Source organism: Protopterus annectens, chromosome 10.part0, assembly GCF_019279795.1.
Source record: "Protopterus annectens isolate FY-2018-M chromosome 10.part0, PAN1.0, whole genome shotgun sequence".
NCBI lineage: Eukaryota > Metazoa > Chordata > Ceratodontiformes > Protopteridae > Protopterus > Protopterus annectens.
Window position 1 is genome coordinate 754,095,693 of NC_056744.1, and position 17,254 is coordinate 754,112,946.

At 40.0% G+C, this 17,254-nt stretch overlaps 1 protein-coding gene across 2 annotated transcripts in view; it reads left to right on the plus strand.

Moving 5' to 3' along the window:
* The window catches only part of DNAJC6 (DnaJ heat shock protein family (Hsp40) member C6), a 953,450-nt gene that overhangs the window by 803,827 nt on the left and 132,369 nt on the right, over positions 1-17,254 (plus strand). For both annotated transcript variants that reach the window (XM_044085567.1, XM_044085566.1), the window contains exon 17: positions 13,577-13,719. In XM_044085567.1, the coding sequence (XP_043941502.1) occupies positions 13,577-13,719 (143 nt within the window). The remainder of the gene's footprint in view (positions 1-13,576; positions 13,720-17,254) is intronic.

The following is a 17,254-nucleotide window of genomic DNA, read 5'->3' on the forward strand; positions in this document are numbered from 1 at the left end:
GATTTTCAGCAGGCTAGGTTTCCCAAAAGAAATACTGACTGACAGAGGTGCCAATTTCATGTCAGACCTGCTGGCTTGTCTGTGGATGTCCTGTGGGGTGAAGCACATGAAGACCACCCCCTACTATTCCCAGACTAATGGTCTTGTTGAGAGGATAAACTCTACAATCAAGTCCATGCTACAGGCATTTGCAGATCATTTTAAGAGGGAGTGGGACAAATATTTGCCCCATCTGTTGTTGGCTTAATGAGAGGTTCCCCAGAAGTCTACAGGTTTTTCACTCTTTGAGTTGCTGTATGGACATAGGGTGAGGGGACCTCTAGATTTAATTCAAGTGGGAAGGTGAGTGCGAGTCTCACAAGGAGTCTGTTGTGGCATACGTCCTGAACCTCAGGACAAAACTCAGGGAACTCATGGGCTTGGCCCAGGAGAACCTGGCAGAAGCCCAACAACAGAAAAAGGTGTGGTATGACAGGAATGCTTGAGCTAGAGAGTATGCTGTGGGGCAACAGGTAATGGTCCTCATTCCTGTCAGACACAACAAGCTGCAAGCAGCTTGGGAGGGACCCTACAAGGTGGTAAGAAAGGTAAGTGATGTTAATTATATGGTGGAACTGCTAGGCAGAAAGCAGGGGCACAAATTCTACCATGTTAACATGATGAAACCTCACCATGATAGGGAGGCCCTTGTGCTGAGCATTTGCAGTGGATTGCAGGAGGAGTCTGAGGGAGATCTGGGGACTGATCTCCTCAGTGAGGCTTGGGCTGACACCTCAGTGGAAGGGGTAGTAATATCCCAGCAGCTATCTCCTACCCAGGTTCGAGAAATCCAAGCAGTATTGCAGGAATTTGGGAACATGTTCACTGGGAAACCAGGGTGCACCCACCTGGGGCAGCACCAGGTGGATACAGGACCCCAAAGGCCTATTAGTCAGGCCCCTTATAGAGTGCCTGAGCAAGTCAAACAGACTTTGAGGGAAGAGGTACAGAAGTTGTTGGAACTAGGGGTGATTCAAGAGTCCAACAGTCCCTGGGCCTCCCCAGTGGTGCTGGTGCCAAAGAAGGATGGTAGCACCAGGTTCTGTGTTGACTACAGGAAATTAAATAGTCACACAGAGTCAGATGCTTACCCCATGCCTAGGACAGATGAGGCCCTAGAGCAGCTGGGTGGGGCTAAGTATCTTACAACCATTGATCTTACCAAGTGTTAATGGCAGGTACCCTTGACTCCCAGTGCTAAAGAGAAATCAGCCTTTGTGACTTCTTTTGGCTTGTATGAGTCCACACAGATGCCCTTTGGGATGAAAAATGCCCCAGCAACTTTCCAGAGGTTGGTAGATCATATCCTAGCAGAAGCAGGAAGGTTTGCTCTTGCTTACCTAGATGATATTGCCATCTACAGCCATCCCTGGCAAGAGCACCTTCAACATGTCAGGGAGGTGCTGGGCAGACTACAGAGGGCAGGGTTGACCATTCAGCCAAGCAAATTTCAGGTGGGTATGGCAGAGGTCTTCTACCTAGGACATAGAGTGGGGAGTGGTAAGATAAGACCAGAACCTGCCAAAGTGGAAGCCATTCAGGCATGGTCGACACCTGTTACTAAAAAGCAGGTGAGGGCATTTTTAGGGACAGCAGGGTACTACAGAAAGTTCGTCTTCAGTTTAGTACCATAGCTGCTCCACTTACAGACCTGACAAGAAAGAACAGGCCAGATAAGGTAGTGTGGACCCCAGCATGTGAGCAGGCATTCCAGAAGCTTAAAGAAGCTTTGGGAGGACCCCCTGTGTTAGCCAGTCCAGATTACAGCAAAGAATTTGTTGTGCAGGTGGATGCTTTAAACCATGGGGTGGGGGCTGTACTTAGTTAGATTTTTTCAGAGGGGGAAGAGTGGTTTATCTCAGTCATAGGTTCCAAGCCATGGAGGAATGCTATGCAGCTGTAGAAAAAGAATGTCTATCCATAGTGTGGGCACTGCAGAAACTTCAGCCTTATCTGAATGGAAGGAAATTCACTGTTATGACAGATCACAACCCCCTAACATGGTTAAACAGAGCCAGCCAGAAAAATGTCAAGTTGCTAAGATGGAGTCTGGGGTTGCAAGCATATGATATGTTCGTGTAGCACCGCAGTGGGATTAGCAACGCTAATGCAGATGGGCTCTCAAGACAGGGAATGGGGTAAGGTATATTCAGACAGACCTAACTCCCTCAAGCAGTGTTTCTCAAAGGTCTCGTGAAAAATTAGCTTGAGTTCTCTGGGAGGAGGGGGGAGATATGTGAAGATCGGGTGAAGATAGGTGAAGGCTGCCAGCCTAGCCAGATAGAATTTTGGAGATAATTCTGTCATCTATAAATATTAATGTAAACCACAGGCTTGCTGTTTTAAATGGTAAAAAGGGTGTTACATGTGGAACTGGAAAAAATGTATCAACAGTGCACTCTACTGACCAAGTAAAACATGTTGTGACCCTTTGATGTTAGGACTTGGAGCCAATGAGTCTAGAGTGGGGCATCCTGTCTATTGTTTTAAGGCCAGAGTTAATGGCCAGAATTTGCATGCATAAATGTCCTTTATTGCTGTGGTTTCTGCCCAGAGGTAAAGAATGTAAACATAGTTTCTGTTAGCCTGGGAACCCAAGAAAGTGTGAATAATGATGTAATGTAACCCAGGGAAGTGTGAAGAATGATGTAATGTGAACCAGGAATGTGATTTTAAAAACAGAGAGAATCAGAGAGCATTAAGCATTTTTGTCTTGACCATCCAACTCACCAGCATGTCTTGCTCTATATGTAAGTTTATCTTAGACTTGTGTTTTTCTCTTAGAAATAGCTAGAAACTAGAAAGGTTAGACTAAGTGTTTTTCTGTGATGTCAGAACTGTACTACTGAATTATTTTAAGTATTTATCTGTGATCTCTGAACTCTTGACTAGCACTGTGTAGTAAAAAGTATTGTCTTGTGTTTTGACTATTTGTTATTAAATATTTTAAACCCTTTCAACTGTGGCTGTTTTGTAGAGATAATTTAAGCTCTTTAGAGTACTTGCATGCCTTTGGTAAAATTGTACAAAGCCACTTCAATAGCTTTAGCCCGGCTATGCTACCAATTGGATAATAATATTGCACAGTAATAATTGGACACCATTTTAAGGGCCTTTGAGTAGCTGATAAATATTAGTAGGTGGTGGCAGCTGGTACTACCGTATAGTCTGGGAAAAAGGGGCACAGCTAGAGAACCTGTGCCAGCCTTCCCCAGGAGTATCTGTGTGGTTGTATAAACTCTTCTCAAAGTGTGTGTGTGTGTGTGTGTGTGTGTGTGTGTGTGTGTGTGTGTGTGTGTGTGTGTGTGTGTGTGTGCGTGCGTGTGTCAGCTACTTGGGCAGGGACACGAAGCACTGGTTGGACAGAGAGGGTGCTGGAGGTTTTAGTTTGCCCACTAGGCTGAGATCTGGTCCCTATAGCTGTGCCAGTGGGGAGTCTTACTTGACGACCTGGAGAGCAAGAGAGCGACCAGCCCTGGACTGACTGTGATCTCTGTGTGCTCTTAAAAGAAATTGCACTTTACTGTGTGTATTTGTTATCCTTCCCTCCTATATTAGACACCCCTCACTTGTGTTAGTGGTGAGGATTGAGGCTCCTTGATTGCTGGGCCAGGGCATGGACGTCACACTGAGTATACCACCTGAGTACATTTACAGTCTTAGCATCTCCACATGCATAATTCATCATAGTTTTAGTAAGCATATACTTGTTATACCTCATCTCAATGTACCTTTCCAATCAAACCCTAAGACCTTAGGCCAATTGCAAATACTTTCTCGCTAACAAAAAAACTTGAAAAGATAATATATGACCACATTTTGAAATATATTATTGCACGTGGCATCTTTACTATCAAACAGCATGGATTGTATTCTATTGTTATGTATACATTTATCAGGGAAATGTACATCAGCTTGGATAATAGCCACCTAACTAGTGCAATCTCCCATGATGTGAAATCAGCTTTTATATCAGTGAACCACAGCCTGCTCCATGAAAAACAAAGTTCTCCTGATACTTTTCTAGTGAACTTACTTTTTGCCTTGAAAGCTTTCTGTCAGAACTTTTAGGATGATAAGGAGATAATCCTCATACAGAAACGTATTGTATATCTGCAGGTGTCCTATGGGACTTTGTTTGGACCTACTCTTTTTTTATCAATGTCCTCAATTGTTTTTTTAATGTAAATGTTATTGTTATAATTAAATCAGAAAACAACATACATTCTACGAACAAGGCACTGGAGGAGGATTTTAGCCTTATAAACAAACTGATAATTGACACCTCCCAAACCAATATTACACTTTTTGTAACTCCACAGTGGCTATGCTATGCTAAAAATATAGCCATTTATGACCCTAGTGGAACTACAATGACTGTAACTATGTGCCAAAAACAGTTAGAAATCACCCTTGACCCTAATCTTTATTTAACACCCCATACTGAACATATAATTAAAAAGGGTACAATTCAGCTAAGATCTCTTACAAAACTTCCAGTCTGCTTTAACTGAAAGATAGAAGTACTTTATCAATGTGTTATTACCTGATTTAGAATATAAGCTTTTTACCATTTGTTTTCTTTCCTCACACAATTCTACTTTACTTCAAACCACTAAAAACAAAATTCTACCCCAGAAAACTACACTATTCAAAAGAAAGCATGCTTATTCCCTAAGAGGCTATAATGTCTTTATTTTACTTAGACCTATTTTATTAGGCTATCTGGCAAAGAAAAGGGCATTCTCAGAAATAGCCACCACTCTGTTGAAATGCTATTCATAAGGAAATCAAGAAAACAATGGATGTGATACTTTTCACGAGAAAATTATGAACTCTCTTGGAAAAAGAAAATTGCAAATGCATGAACAGCTGCCACGATCCATAGACTTTATTAGACAAGTAAGGAATCGCAGTAGACTGAGCGGCCTTTTTTCTATATCATACACACATTTTACTTTCAACTACAGAAAATTTAGAGTCAGCAATTCACCAAGAGCATATCTTTGTGAGGAAAAGGGAGTACTGTGAGAAAACGCAGCTAAACACATTGATGTTTCACCCTACATTATCAACAATTACAGCTCCAGGTTGGTTAAACAGGATGATGCCTTAGAGTTCATCCACCTCCAAGTCTCCATAGACATGGTTCCTTACCATGTCCTGGCCAGCTTCAGGTACCCTCTATGACCCATGAAGCTCAAACTTCTTACCTAGACCTAGTAGAGATGCTCACCAGCCAATCAAATACCCTGCTCATTGGAGGCTTTAACTACCCCGCTAAAGACTAGAAAATATACACTGCCTCTAACTCACAAGCACGTTACATGGACTTTATTAATACAAGCACCCTGGACTAGACAGTGTGTACTCCAACCATAGGATCAAACATATTGGACTTAGTACTCCCCAACATGGGAGAGCATTTCACCCCCCCCCCCCACCACCATGTCATGTTGAACCATAAAGCTGTCTCCCTCATTCTAATGGAAACTACATCCTATTAAGCTCCCCAAACCTGAAAAATCCAGCCTCCTATGCAAAAGTATTTACAGAAACCCTGTACAAACATAAATGGCTGCACTGAGGCTGCCATACCTACCATAAGTAAGGTGAGATCTAACTCCAGAAACAAACCCCACTGGTGGAATGCTTACCTTAACAGGGTATATAACAAAAGAAAAAGTCATGGCCAAAATCAGAAAGAGCAACTGTCAAAGAGACAAGAACTCTCTTATTCAACTAAACAAGAAACTAAGTGGTCAAATAAAGTCCAAAAAGGCCAGTTACAAGGTCAGGATAGCCTCCTAGACTAAGGACAATTACAAGGCCTTCTTCAGCTATGGCAGGACCCTTAAAAGTAACACTTAGCAGTGTGCAGAACTGGGGGTAAATGGTACAACCATCACTGACCAGGGTGACATAGCAAATATACTGGCTGATAAATTTATCTCTAACTGGATTCCCCACTCCATCCACTGCCCCCCATGTACTCCCTTCTAGCATATCCCCCCAACACCCAACTATCAACATGGAGCAAGTCCTGGTGGTGCTCACTAAGGCCAAGAACTGTGCTTCAATGGACCCCAACAGTATCCCTGGTTGCCTTCTAAATCACGTAAAAAAGAACTACCAGGACCACTTTAGACACTCTTCAACTACAGCCACAAAACAGGTTACATGTCAGGTGAATGGAGGGCTGCAATGATCATTCCTCTTCATAAGGGTGGGCCATCAACCAACCCCAGGAACTAGAGACCCATCAGTCTGACAAGTGTAACAAGGACATTGGCAGCATCCAGACACTGGACCCATCCCAGTATGGCTTTGTTAAGGGAAGGTCTTGTCTACTCAACCTTGTAGTCTTCTTTGACAATATCACCAAGGCTATGGATAAGGGAGAATGGTGCATACCGCCTGCACTGACCTGACCAAGGTGTTCGATAAAATATCCCATTCAGCTATTGTCAACAAATTCTCAGAACTAGGCATAAATCCCTACATAACTCACTGGATTGCTAGCTGGCTCATAGATAGGACCCAGGAAGTCAGGATTGGTGAGACCATCTCCACCAGTAGCTCAGTCTCCAGTGGAGTACCCCAGGGCTCAATGTTGGACCTGCTCCTGTTTGGCCTCTACTTCTTGCAAGTTAAGGCTAATGTTGAAGGCCTCTGGCTCAGCAAGTTCGCAAATTACTCTAAATAGGGAACTATCATAGATTCCCCTCCATGACACCAACATCCTTCAAGAAGGTCTAACACAAACAAATGACTAGTGCCAAAGCCATAGATTAAAACTCAATTGTCCACCCAAGCTAATTACTCTATCAGTAAAATAGCCCTTAGAGTTGACCTGATATTTAAGGATGTGGGAACATATGTAGACAGCTATCTGGCCTTCAAACAAGATGTAGCCAAGATAGTAAGAAAATCATTGTATGCCACCCAACTCATAAGCAAGGGTATGGCATCCAGGTCCAAGGAAGTTATAGTACCACTCTACTCAGCCCCTATCAGACCCATCATTCTGCATAATTCCCCCTTTGGTATGTACCTAACCAGGCACTTGCAACAGTTGGAATACCCTCAAAGGTTCCTTACTAGGAGACTCTAGGTTATGAATACCCTGTCCTATACAGATCACCTTAAGGCACTGTCTCTCTACTCAATCTCTGACAGGTTACTGAGCATAATATATAAGGCATCCTTGGATACAGTTCTGATGGAACTCTTGCACATCTGCAAAACAAACAGCACCAGATACACTAGATCCAAGGAACTGAACTTTGACTGTGACATAAATAGAAAATGCTAGAGAGACTGATATGTACTGCTGTCTAACATAACTTTGAAATAGAACATGCTAGATAGACGGGTATGTGCTACTCTCTAATCTGACTTCAGAATATTTTCCTAAATACCTCATCCAGAAATTATCAAGGTCTACTTATTAGTTTTCCCTCAAGTGTTTTCAGTGTCCTGTTTAGAGACAGACACCTTGAGTTGACATTTTTCTTGTAAAATCACCCCTGAAATTTCACCAATACCTAGTTGCACACAGGGCACTACCCCAGAGATGCAAACCAGATACTCCTGACATTAATCTATATTCTCACTGCAACCATCTAATCAATATAAAAGGGTCAATTTCCGTGGATATGAACTTTCACACTATCTCGATGACCATCTTGGTGAATATGATCATCATGGAGCAATGTAGAAATTGCCTAATATTTACTGACAACCTGCTAATTCTCAAACTGACATGATATGTGAGAAATGCATTTACACAATGTCAGTGGAGGCAAAGCTGTCACATAAAAGCACTCCTAATATCAGTCAGGTTGTCAGTAGAACACATAGTGTACCCATCACACACAGTTCAAAGCAGACACCTAGGCATATGCTGAGGCACTTAAATGTAACTTTTCTAAACCCCAAAGACCTCCTAGATGAATTATGCATAACAAATACCTTCAGCAACCATAAATGCACTCTTTCAAAACAACATCCACATCAACACATACAGCGACGTCTCATGGAGCCTCTACATCTAAACCCATAAGGCAAGCCACCACACAATCCAACATTCTGGTCATTGAAGACCTCATTGTGAGACACACTGATGTCCCACTCACCAGGCTGAGTAAGGAAAAAGTAACGGACATTTGTTTATCTGGGTGCTGGGTCTACCACATTATGCGCACATTCAGGTCATTGGACCACAAGTACCAGTATGACTCAGTCATAGGCCATGCGGGTGTAAATGACCTGAGACATACCTCCCTAGACTATATGAAGACAGACATCACAGAGCTCTCAGAATATGTGTCCCAGGCTAGTATAAGCCTAGCACTGAACAGCATTATTCTGACTAATGATGATGCCACAATATGAGCAGAAGTTGATTGACTTTAATAAATAGCTTAGTTTCTAGTGTCATTCTAAGGGGGTGTAATATTTGTCAGCATGGAAAGAGATGGTCAATACACCACACTGCTTTGCCAGAGATGGTCTGCACCTCTCCCATCTAGGCTTTCAAATATTAGCTAAAACATTGTTCTCCCCCATAATATCCTTTTAGGCATAGCCAAACTGAAAGTACTTCTGAGATAGCAAATGAAAACTAAGAACATCTAAAGGCTCAACTTTAGGAGTCTAAATAAGAAACTCCACTCCCTACAAGCTCTTTCATCCTAGAGAATGCTGATGTCTGTGCAGCCTTTGAAACTTGATTTAAAGCTGTGGAGAACACACCGGCAGTCCAAGGTTATAATGTCTTCTAAACATTTATGCCACCTACTACACAGATAGGGACTAAAGGTGGAGGTGTATTAATTTACATCAAAAATAAATATACCTCAAGGCTTGTCAAACAAGACAATGCACTTAAGGTTCTACATGTTCAAATCATAGGCAAAATTCCAAAGCACTTCCTTGCAAGCTATAGGTCCCCCTGTATGACCCAGGAAACCCATAACATGTATTTGAACTTCTTGGAAACACTCACCTCCAATCCAATGCCATATTCATAGATGACTTTAATTACCTCACTATTAACCGGGAATCATATACACCACCAAACATGCAAAGAGATTCCTGGAGTTTGTAAACACAAACTCCCTGGATCAATACACCAACCAAGGGTGCAAACACACTGGATCTCGTTCTCACTTACATGAGTGTGTGCTTTGCACCCCCTATTGTAATGTCTTCTCTGGTAAGTCACACCACAAAATGGCCTCCTTTTTAGTAAAAATAAAACCCAGAAACCCGGCTAATCCAGGAATGTTCAGGAAATACTCTAAGATTAATGTTCTACTTCTTTAAGTGATAACCTGGCAAAAACACTGCTGCCTACATGGAAATATTCACAGAAACCCTATACAAGCATGTTAATAGCTGCATAGAGGCAGTTGTATGCACCAGGAAGAAGTACAGAACTAACTCAAAAAACAAGTCACTCTGGTGTAATCACAACAATAGGCTATATAACAGAAGGATGAAATTCACGGCATAAATTAGGAGATGTAGCTCTCAGAAGAATAAAAACACTCTCATTAAACTAAACAAGCAAATCAGAGTACAAATAAAGTCTACCAAAGCCAAATTTAAGGTACATTTGGACTGCGTAGGCCAAGGACAACCACAAAACATTCTTTAGCTATGTCCACAACCTCAAAGGAAATACACAATGGTGTGTGGGGCACTTTGTTAAGGGAACCACTTTACTGACCCAGAAGATATAGCAAACCTACTGGCTAACAAATTCAGCTCTAATTTTACTCCTGTCTCCCCCCTCATCCTTCTGTCAGGAAATACCATCAAATATAACTCCCCCTACTATCACTAGGGAACAGGTCATCAATGCTTTCTCTAAGGCCACGAACATCATTGGGCACGGACAATATCAGAGGATGCCTTCTAAATAGCACGAGACATGACCTATCAGGCCCTCTGGAATTGCTGTTTATCTTTAGCCTCCAAACAGGCTTTGTGCTTCACAAGTGGAGAACAGAGCCAGCCATCCCTCTGCACAAAGGTAGGCCATCTAATAACTCTGGAAACTACAAACCAATAAGTCTCACTACTCACATATGCAAAACCACAGAAAGAATTAACATGGAAATGATCAATAATGCCATAAGAAGCCTCCAGACACTGGAACCAACCCAGTTTGGTTTCAAGGGCAGGTCATGCCTACTAAACCTAGTGGAGTTCTTTGAGAAGGTCACCAAAGCAATGGATGAGGACAGAATGGTTCACACTGCCTACCTTGACCTGGCCAAGGTATTTCACACAATGCCCCACTCAGTCATTGTTGATAAACTCAAAAGGTTAGGTATAAGCCCTTATGTCACCCAGTGGTTAGTCAACTGGCTCACAGACAGGACCAAGGAAGTTAGAACTGGGGAGTCCACCTCTACAAAGAGGCCAGTCACAAGAATCAGTTCAAGGACTGCTCCTTTTTTGCTTTACTTCTCTGAAGTCAAGGCCAATGTCAGGGGCATCTGGCTGACTAAATTTGCAGAGGATTGCAAATTAGGAGCAGTCATAGAATCCCCCACTGACGGAAATGTTCTGCAGGAAGGGCTGACACAGACAAATAACTGGTATCAGAGCCATGGACTAAAACTAAATGACAAAAATGTCATAATAGTATCCTTCAGGAACTTATCCACCCCTGCTAACTATCATTTTTACAACACACCCCTAAGAGTTGACCCAGTAGTCAGGGACTTGGGGATACACACATAGACAGTAATCTAGCTTTTGACTATCATTTGTCTACAGTAGTGAGGGAATCATTACATGCTGTACATGTTATAAACAAAGGTATGGCATCTAGGTCCAAGGAGGTCATTGTTCAGCTGTATTTGTCTTTCATCAGACCTTTCATTGAGTACAATGTCCCCTTTGCTATGTACCTAACCAGGCACATCCAACAATTGGAATGTTCACAGAAGTTCTTCACTAAAATAATACAGTGTGTAAATAACATGTCCTGTGCAGACTGCCTCAAGGCCATATCCCTGTATTCTGTTTCCTACATGCTATTGAGGGGAGATCTATGCCTCGCATACAAGCCATTGTTAGACCCCCACCCTAATGGACCTTATGTATATCTGCAAAACAAACAGCACCAGAATTACCCATGCTAAAGACTTAAACTTTGATTGTGATATAAACAGGACCTGTTGGAGAGACAGGTATTTTTCCCAGAGATTACCCCTTCTCAGCACAGGCTCCCATCCATGTGGAGCAGAGTTACTCCCTATCCCAATTCAGTTGTAACTTGGACAATTGGACCGGGAACAGGAAATTCATCCCTGGTTTGGCACCTATATTTCTAAGGGACTCAGGCAACTGCTTACACTTATCAAGGGTACCAGAACTTGTCAGAGATTTGGGATGCATGGCTAGGCTTAAAAAAGGTCCTTCTAGTCATTAGCCTAGTAAACACCTATGAACCTATGAACAGACGATCACCAGGTGATGGAATAACCTCCCAATCTACATGAAGCAGAGTTTATCCCTAACCCTATTGAAAAGCAACCTTGAGAAACTGCACATTCATCCCCGGTCTGGCCCCCATGTCTCTGAAAGACAATGGTCGACAGTAAATAAATGAATTTCCAACTATATCTACCTCTTTGCTAACATACCCCATCAATATAAGTATCCAAGGAACTCTGGTATAAAACTGAGTAGGGTTGCAAAGCTAGGCTTGTAAAGACCTTGGTGGTCATTAGCCTAGTATAAACCTATAAACACGGAGGACCTGCTTTTTCCACAAAAAGTCAATCAAGTTGAGACCCCAACCAGAGAACATACTGGTGTGAGGCAATAATGCTAATCACCATGCCACTTTGATAACAAATTACAGTTATATTACTTTAATTTACTTAGCTAATTAACAACATAATTCTTAGTATACAGAGAATGTTTTGCATTCTGTGCAAATTTACATTATCATCTTATTAACATATTTTGCTCAATTAACATTTATAAATTTGTATACCAATATTATGAAAATGTACAAATACTTTGAAATTGTATTAGCCAGTTGCTACTCTTCTCATATATATGTCAATATTTGTGCTACTTTTGATTAATATACTTAAACAGATGCTAAGTATCTATTGTGTAGACATTGTATTTGCATTTACAGTCAGGCTTCTTGGATCAGCGCACTTCACTTATCCTGTTAACACAACAAAACAAAACATAGCATACTGAAGAGAAGACTGCCATTTAACAGTATAGCTGCTCAAACACACATGAAGTACCATTTCAAAACATATCATGTAAGTGAGCTGATGCTTGATTGGATGAAACCTGTCAGTGTAGATCAATACACAACCAGCTAATGCTTTATCAGAGTGCTCATAACACACAGTTAATTATCCGTATGCTTATAACACACTATCAAGTAATTGTTTAGCAGATTGATTATAATACACATTTAACTGATTATCAGAGTGATCATAACACACAGTTAATTGATTATCAGAATGCTCATAATACACATTCAGTCAATTGATTATCAGTGATCACAGCACACTATCAGTTAATTGGTTATCAGAGTGCTCAGAACACACAGTTAATTATCAGAGTGATCATAATACACAATCAGTTAATTATCAGAGTGCTCATAACACACAATCAGTTAATTGATTATCAGAGTGATCATAACATACAGTTAATTGATTATCAGAATGCTCATAACACACAATCAATTATCAGAGTGATCATAACACGCAATCAGTTAATTATCAGAGTAATATCATAATACACAATCAGTTTAATTATCAGAGTGATCTTAATACACAATCAGTTAATTATCAGAGTGCTCATAACACACAATCAGTTAATTGATTATCAGAGTGATCATAACATACAGTTAATTGATTATCAGAATGCTCATAACACACAATCAATTATCAGAGTGATCATAACACGCAATCAGTTAATTATCAGAGTAATATCATAATACACAATCAGTTTAATTATCAGAGTGATCTTAACGCACAATCAGTTAATTATCAGCGTGCTCGAATGTCCTGCTTGTTATCATCTGTGGAGGAGCATAGTATGCATGTAGCACTGATTTTTCCTTTGCCCATAGCCAGTGACCGATGGAACAATAAGAGGACAGCAATGTAACAAAATCAACAGTGTATTAAACTCAAAGAACATGTAGCAAACTCTTGGTCATACTTAAACAGCAGGAGTTTGTCAAAGGAGGTCAGAAGAGGGTTATTCAAGTAATTGTTTTTTCACTAGTTATGAATATTTTGTGAATAAATTAACAAATGTAAATATTTGCTTTAAAGGTATGTATTTGAGTGACTACTTTTTTTTAAGTTTGTAAATTCAGGATTTAATTTTGAGGACTGCCTCACTGGTATCAATTGCTTCAAAGGGTTATATGTAGATTGGCACAGATGGATTATTTAGAGCAATGGCAGGCATTTGAAAGGTGTAGAATTTATGATATGATGAGCAAATAAAATTGTTCTTTTTGTATAAACAGTGCGACCAAAAATGGTGGATGATAACTTTGAGGACTTATTATCAGGCCAAGGGTTCAGTGCTCATAAAGATAAAAGGACTAAAACAATTGCTGAAATGAGAAAAGAAGAAATGGCTAAGGAAATGGACCCAGAAAAGTTAAAGGTAAGTTGCATTTTGTAACAATTTAAAGGCATTTTTTGAATCTTGTTCACATTGTGATTATTTAATGTAATGGATCCACAATATCTGCTTGAGTCATCTGCTCATCTGTACACATTCTTATAAAACACATACTCACACTCATCATATTATGAGCAAGTGTAACACAGATTAAACATATTTCTGTAGGACAGCAAACATCTCTTCATGCTCTGTATGGGAGGCTTTATCTGCTAAAGCCCCTTACTTTATTATTCTCAGTCTGAGATTGCTGCACCTGACAGCAATCACTGATAAGACAGTGTAACACCCTTCTCACTGTTAGAGATGCACTGACCTCCTACAACTTACTGTTGTGCAATTAATATGATCTTCCCCACTGTAGTGCAAACAAAAACACAAGCAACTGCATACTTGAGCAATTATTGTAAATCAACTGTAATTTCAGCCTGGGTAAGCTGGGCAAGTGACTGCAACTTCATTTTGGTAAATACCTCAGTTCTTACAGAGACTGAGATTGCTATGTGATTCTTCTTCAGAGTCTGATGTTGAAAGGCCTCTGGTTTTCCTAGATGCATCTGTTGCTATGCATCTGGACAGTCAAAGCATGTGGAAACTATGTTAGGGTACAGGACCCCACACAACTCCCCCCAGCCATCTCTAGAAGATGCTGCAGATGTGGATGGGGCCCCTCAAAAGTAGAAACACACCTGTGGGTACAATCTCTTCCTTTCTGGAATCAGCATTGTAGTATCCACTCCGTTAATGGTTTCTGAACTGCTGTTGCTGCAGAAGGGAATTTTCCTTCTTTGGTATTTATTCAAACTTTGAGAATATTTCTAATATTCTGGATTAGTCCAACTGTACATATTTTGTCTATAGTTTGCCATTTGATATGTTTGTATCTGACTAAGGTAAACCATATTACATATATATCTAAAGAAATATCTTTAAAATATCTTCTGCTAGTGCTGTCTTTTACTGTCTTTTGTTTTGCTCTTAATATGTGTTGTTTTGTGATTAGATTACAATTGCTTTGGAGCTGTGTTACCTGGTTCTCCCATAAAAAGGATCTTTCCCTCTCTTTTGTAAACAGTCATCAAGCTGAATACATTATTATTCCATTGCATAGACTTTTAGTAAGATAAAGTATATCCTACATGCCACTGACAGGTCTATATTAGTTTGCTGAAATTTATTTTCACCGAACACCTATTCTTCGACCCATATTCAGTGAAAATCAATTTTGTGATTTGCTGAATTTTCCAAGGGCAATGAGACAATTACACACAGCACAACAGACCCACAACTAACTAAATCAAACCCACCCAATTGGGGGACTTTGCCCCCCACCCCCTGATGTGGGGGAATATGCCCCCCCAACTATATATACCAACTCTGAGATCACACTACGGTAGGGAAATGGGCAAAGTTGTGTAGATGTGTATTTGGCCAACTACTTCATTGCCCTTGGAAAATTAAGTGAATCGCAGAGCTGATTTTCACTGAATACGGGTTGATAAATAGGTTTTCTCTGAAAATAAATTTCAGCAAACTAATATAGATCTACCACTGACAGCTAACTGGAACTTTGCAATCATTTTAATCCCATTTACCATGCCCTGCCTTATTTAAATATTATGTTACATGAGCGTGAGATGCAACTTGTAGCTAATGTTTTCAGGCTTGCAAGGTGCTTCTCTGTTTCCCATTGTAATATAGCTATGGAGTAAGTATATTTTGGTATGGAGGCTTTGACTTGCTGACTTGTCCCCAGTAGAATAGCTGTTGGCAAAAATGTTAGCTGTGTATGCCATGTGTAGGTTCAGCTAAATTCATTTCAGTCTTTTTACATCAGTGATTTCTGTTCATTTGTGTAGGACTACACTTTTCTTACTAGACTCAATCACAATATTAGAGGTGAGTTGACATGTTATAGAAGCCGGGCTTCTTCATTACACATGCATTGGCTACACTGGATCTTTAAAACTTAAGGTTATAAACAGCAAAAATCAGATACCTTAAATACTCCTCTCCATGAAGAGAAAAAAATCAAAACACAACCATTTCAAATTACCTGATTAAATATTCATATGCAAAAATGATTGAATAAAGGAATACATTTAGTCAGGCAAAATCATCCTAGTTTGCAATAAATGCCCCATATTTACATCATTATTTATGCCTTTAGGAAGAAGAGTATCAAAAATATTTTTTTTCTTTAATAGAATTACCTGAAACATTTAAATTCAATTGACAATTAAAACAAAGATATACAATATAAAATATTAACATTTTGATCAAGTATCAAATGAGGAAAATTTGCAAGGGGGCCTGTAGTGGTTATATTTTATTTTTAATGTCCTATAATTTTGTTCTTGAATTCATATTCAAACTTGCTGGGTAGTCTGAACAATGTAATATAAATTGCACAGACATTTTAGTCTGCAAAATGACAGCTTTAATGTAAGAACTAAGTAGATGACCGACCCTGAATACATGGTCATCAACGTAGTGTCCACTGTTACAATCCTTGCACCTGCAAATAGAGCATCCTTTACAAGTTTTAAGTCTTCAGAACTTGCATTTGGTTCTATCCATGAGATTAGGCAAGTTTCTATAAGAAAATTTGTGGATAATATTGACAATATCCCCTGTCAACAGCAGGGTAAAAATGGACAAAACAGAGAAAGTAAACTTGTTTAACCTTGTAAAATACTCATGTCTATTGTTGCTTGAAAGGACGCTGTTAGTGGTTTGGGGAGATTTCATGCATGTTTATAAAGCCTCAATGATCAGAAGGCTGTAAGGCTGGGAGTTCTGTTTCCACTGTCTTTCTGCAAGAAAAATATCAACAGACTGAAGATTGTCCAAATAAATGTATCAAGGAATATTGCAAGGATAACATCAAACAGCACAACATCTATGCTAGAAGACAAAAGAAAATTGACCAAAATAAATAAATAAATACATGTACACTGAAAGATCTGCATTTGCTTTATTTGAAAGGTAGTTTGCCAGAACATAGTAGGTTTTTGGAAGTTACTTACCTGTAAAGCTTTTATACACACAGATTTGATTTATTTTTTCACTATTATACTTTGTGTCTCTCCTTAATATTTGCTGATTCCCTGTTTATCCCTGCTGCTTTACATCCTCTCCTGAGTACCATAATAATTCCTTACCAGATGTTCTAAAATGTAACCTTTCACTGGGAGGGCCTCCTAACTTATGATAGAGTAGCGCTTTAACAACTAACCAAAAATAAGGTTCAGGGAACGTAGGACTCACTTAGGTAATAAGGTTGATTAAAGTGAATAATCATACTGCTGATGACCAGTCAAAGTACCTAACATAAGGAGTGATGTGCAATTATATTAATGCATGGGTGGCACAGACCACTACGTCATGTTCTGGAGGCCTTGCTATTCTTTATTCAATCTTAAATGGCTTGCAAGGCACCTGATCTCCAGATGCCATGCACACAGCAACTTATCTTATAGGTTCATAGGTGTTTGCTAGGCTAATGACCACAAAG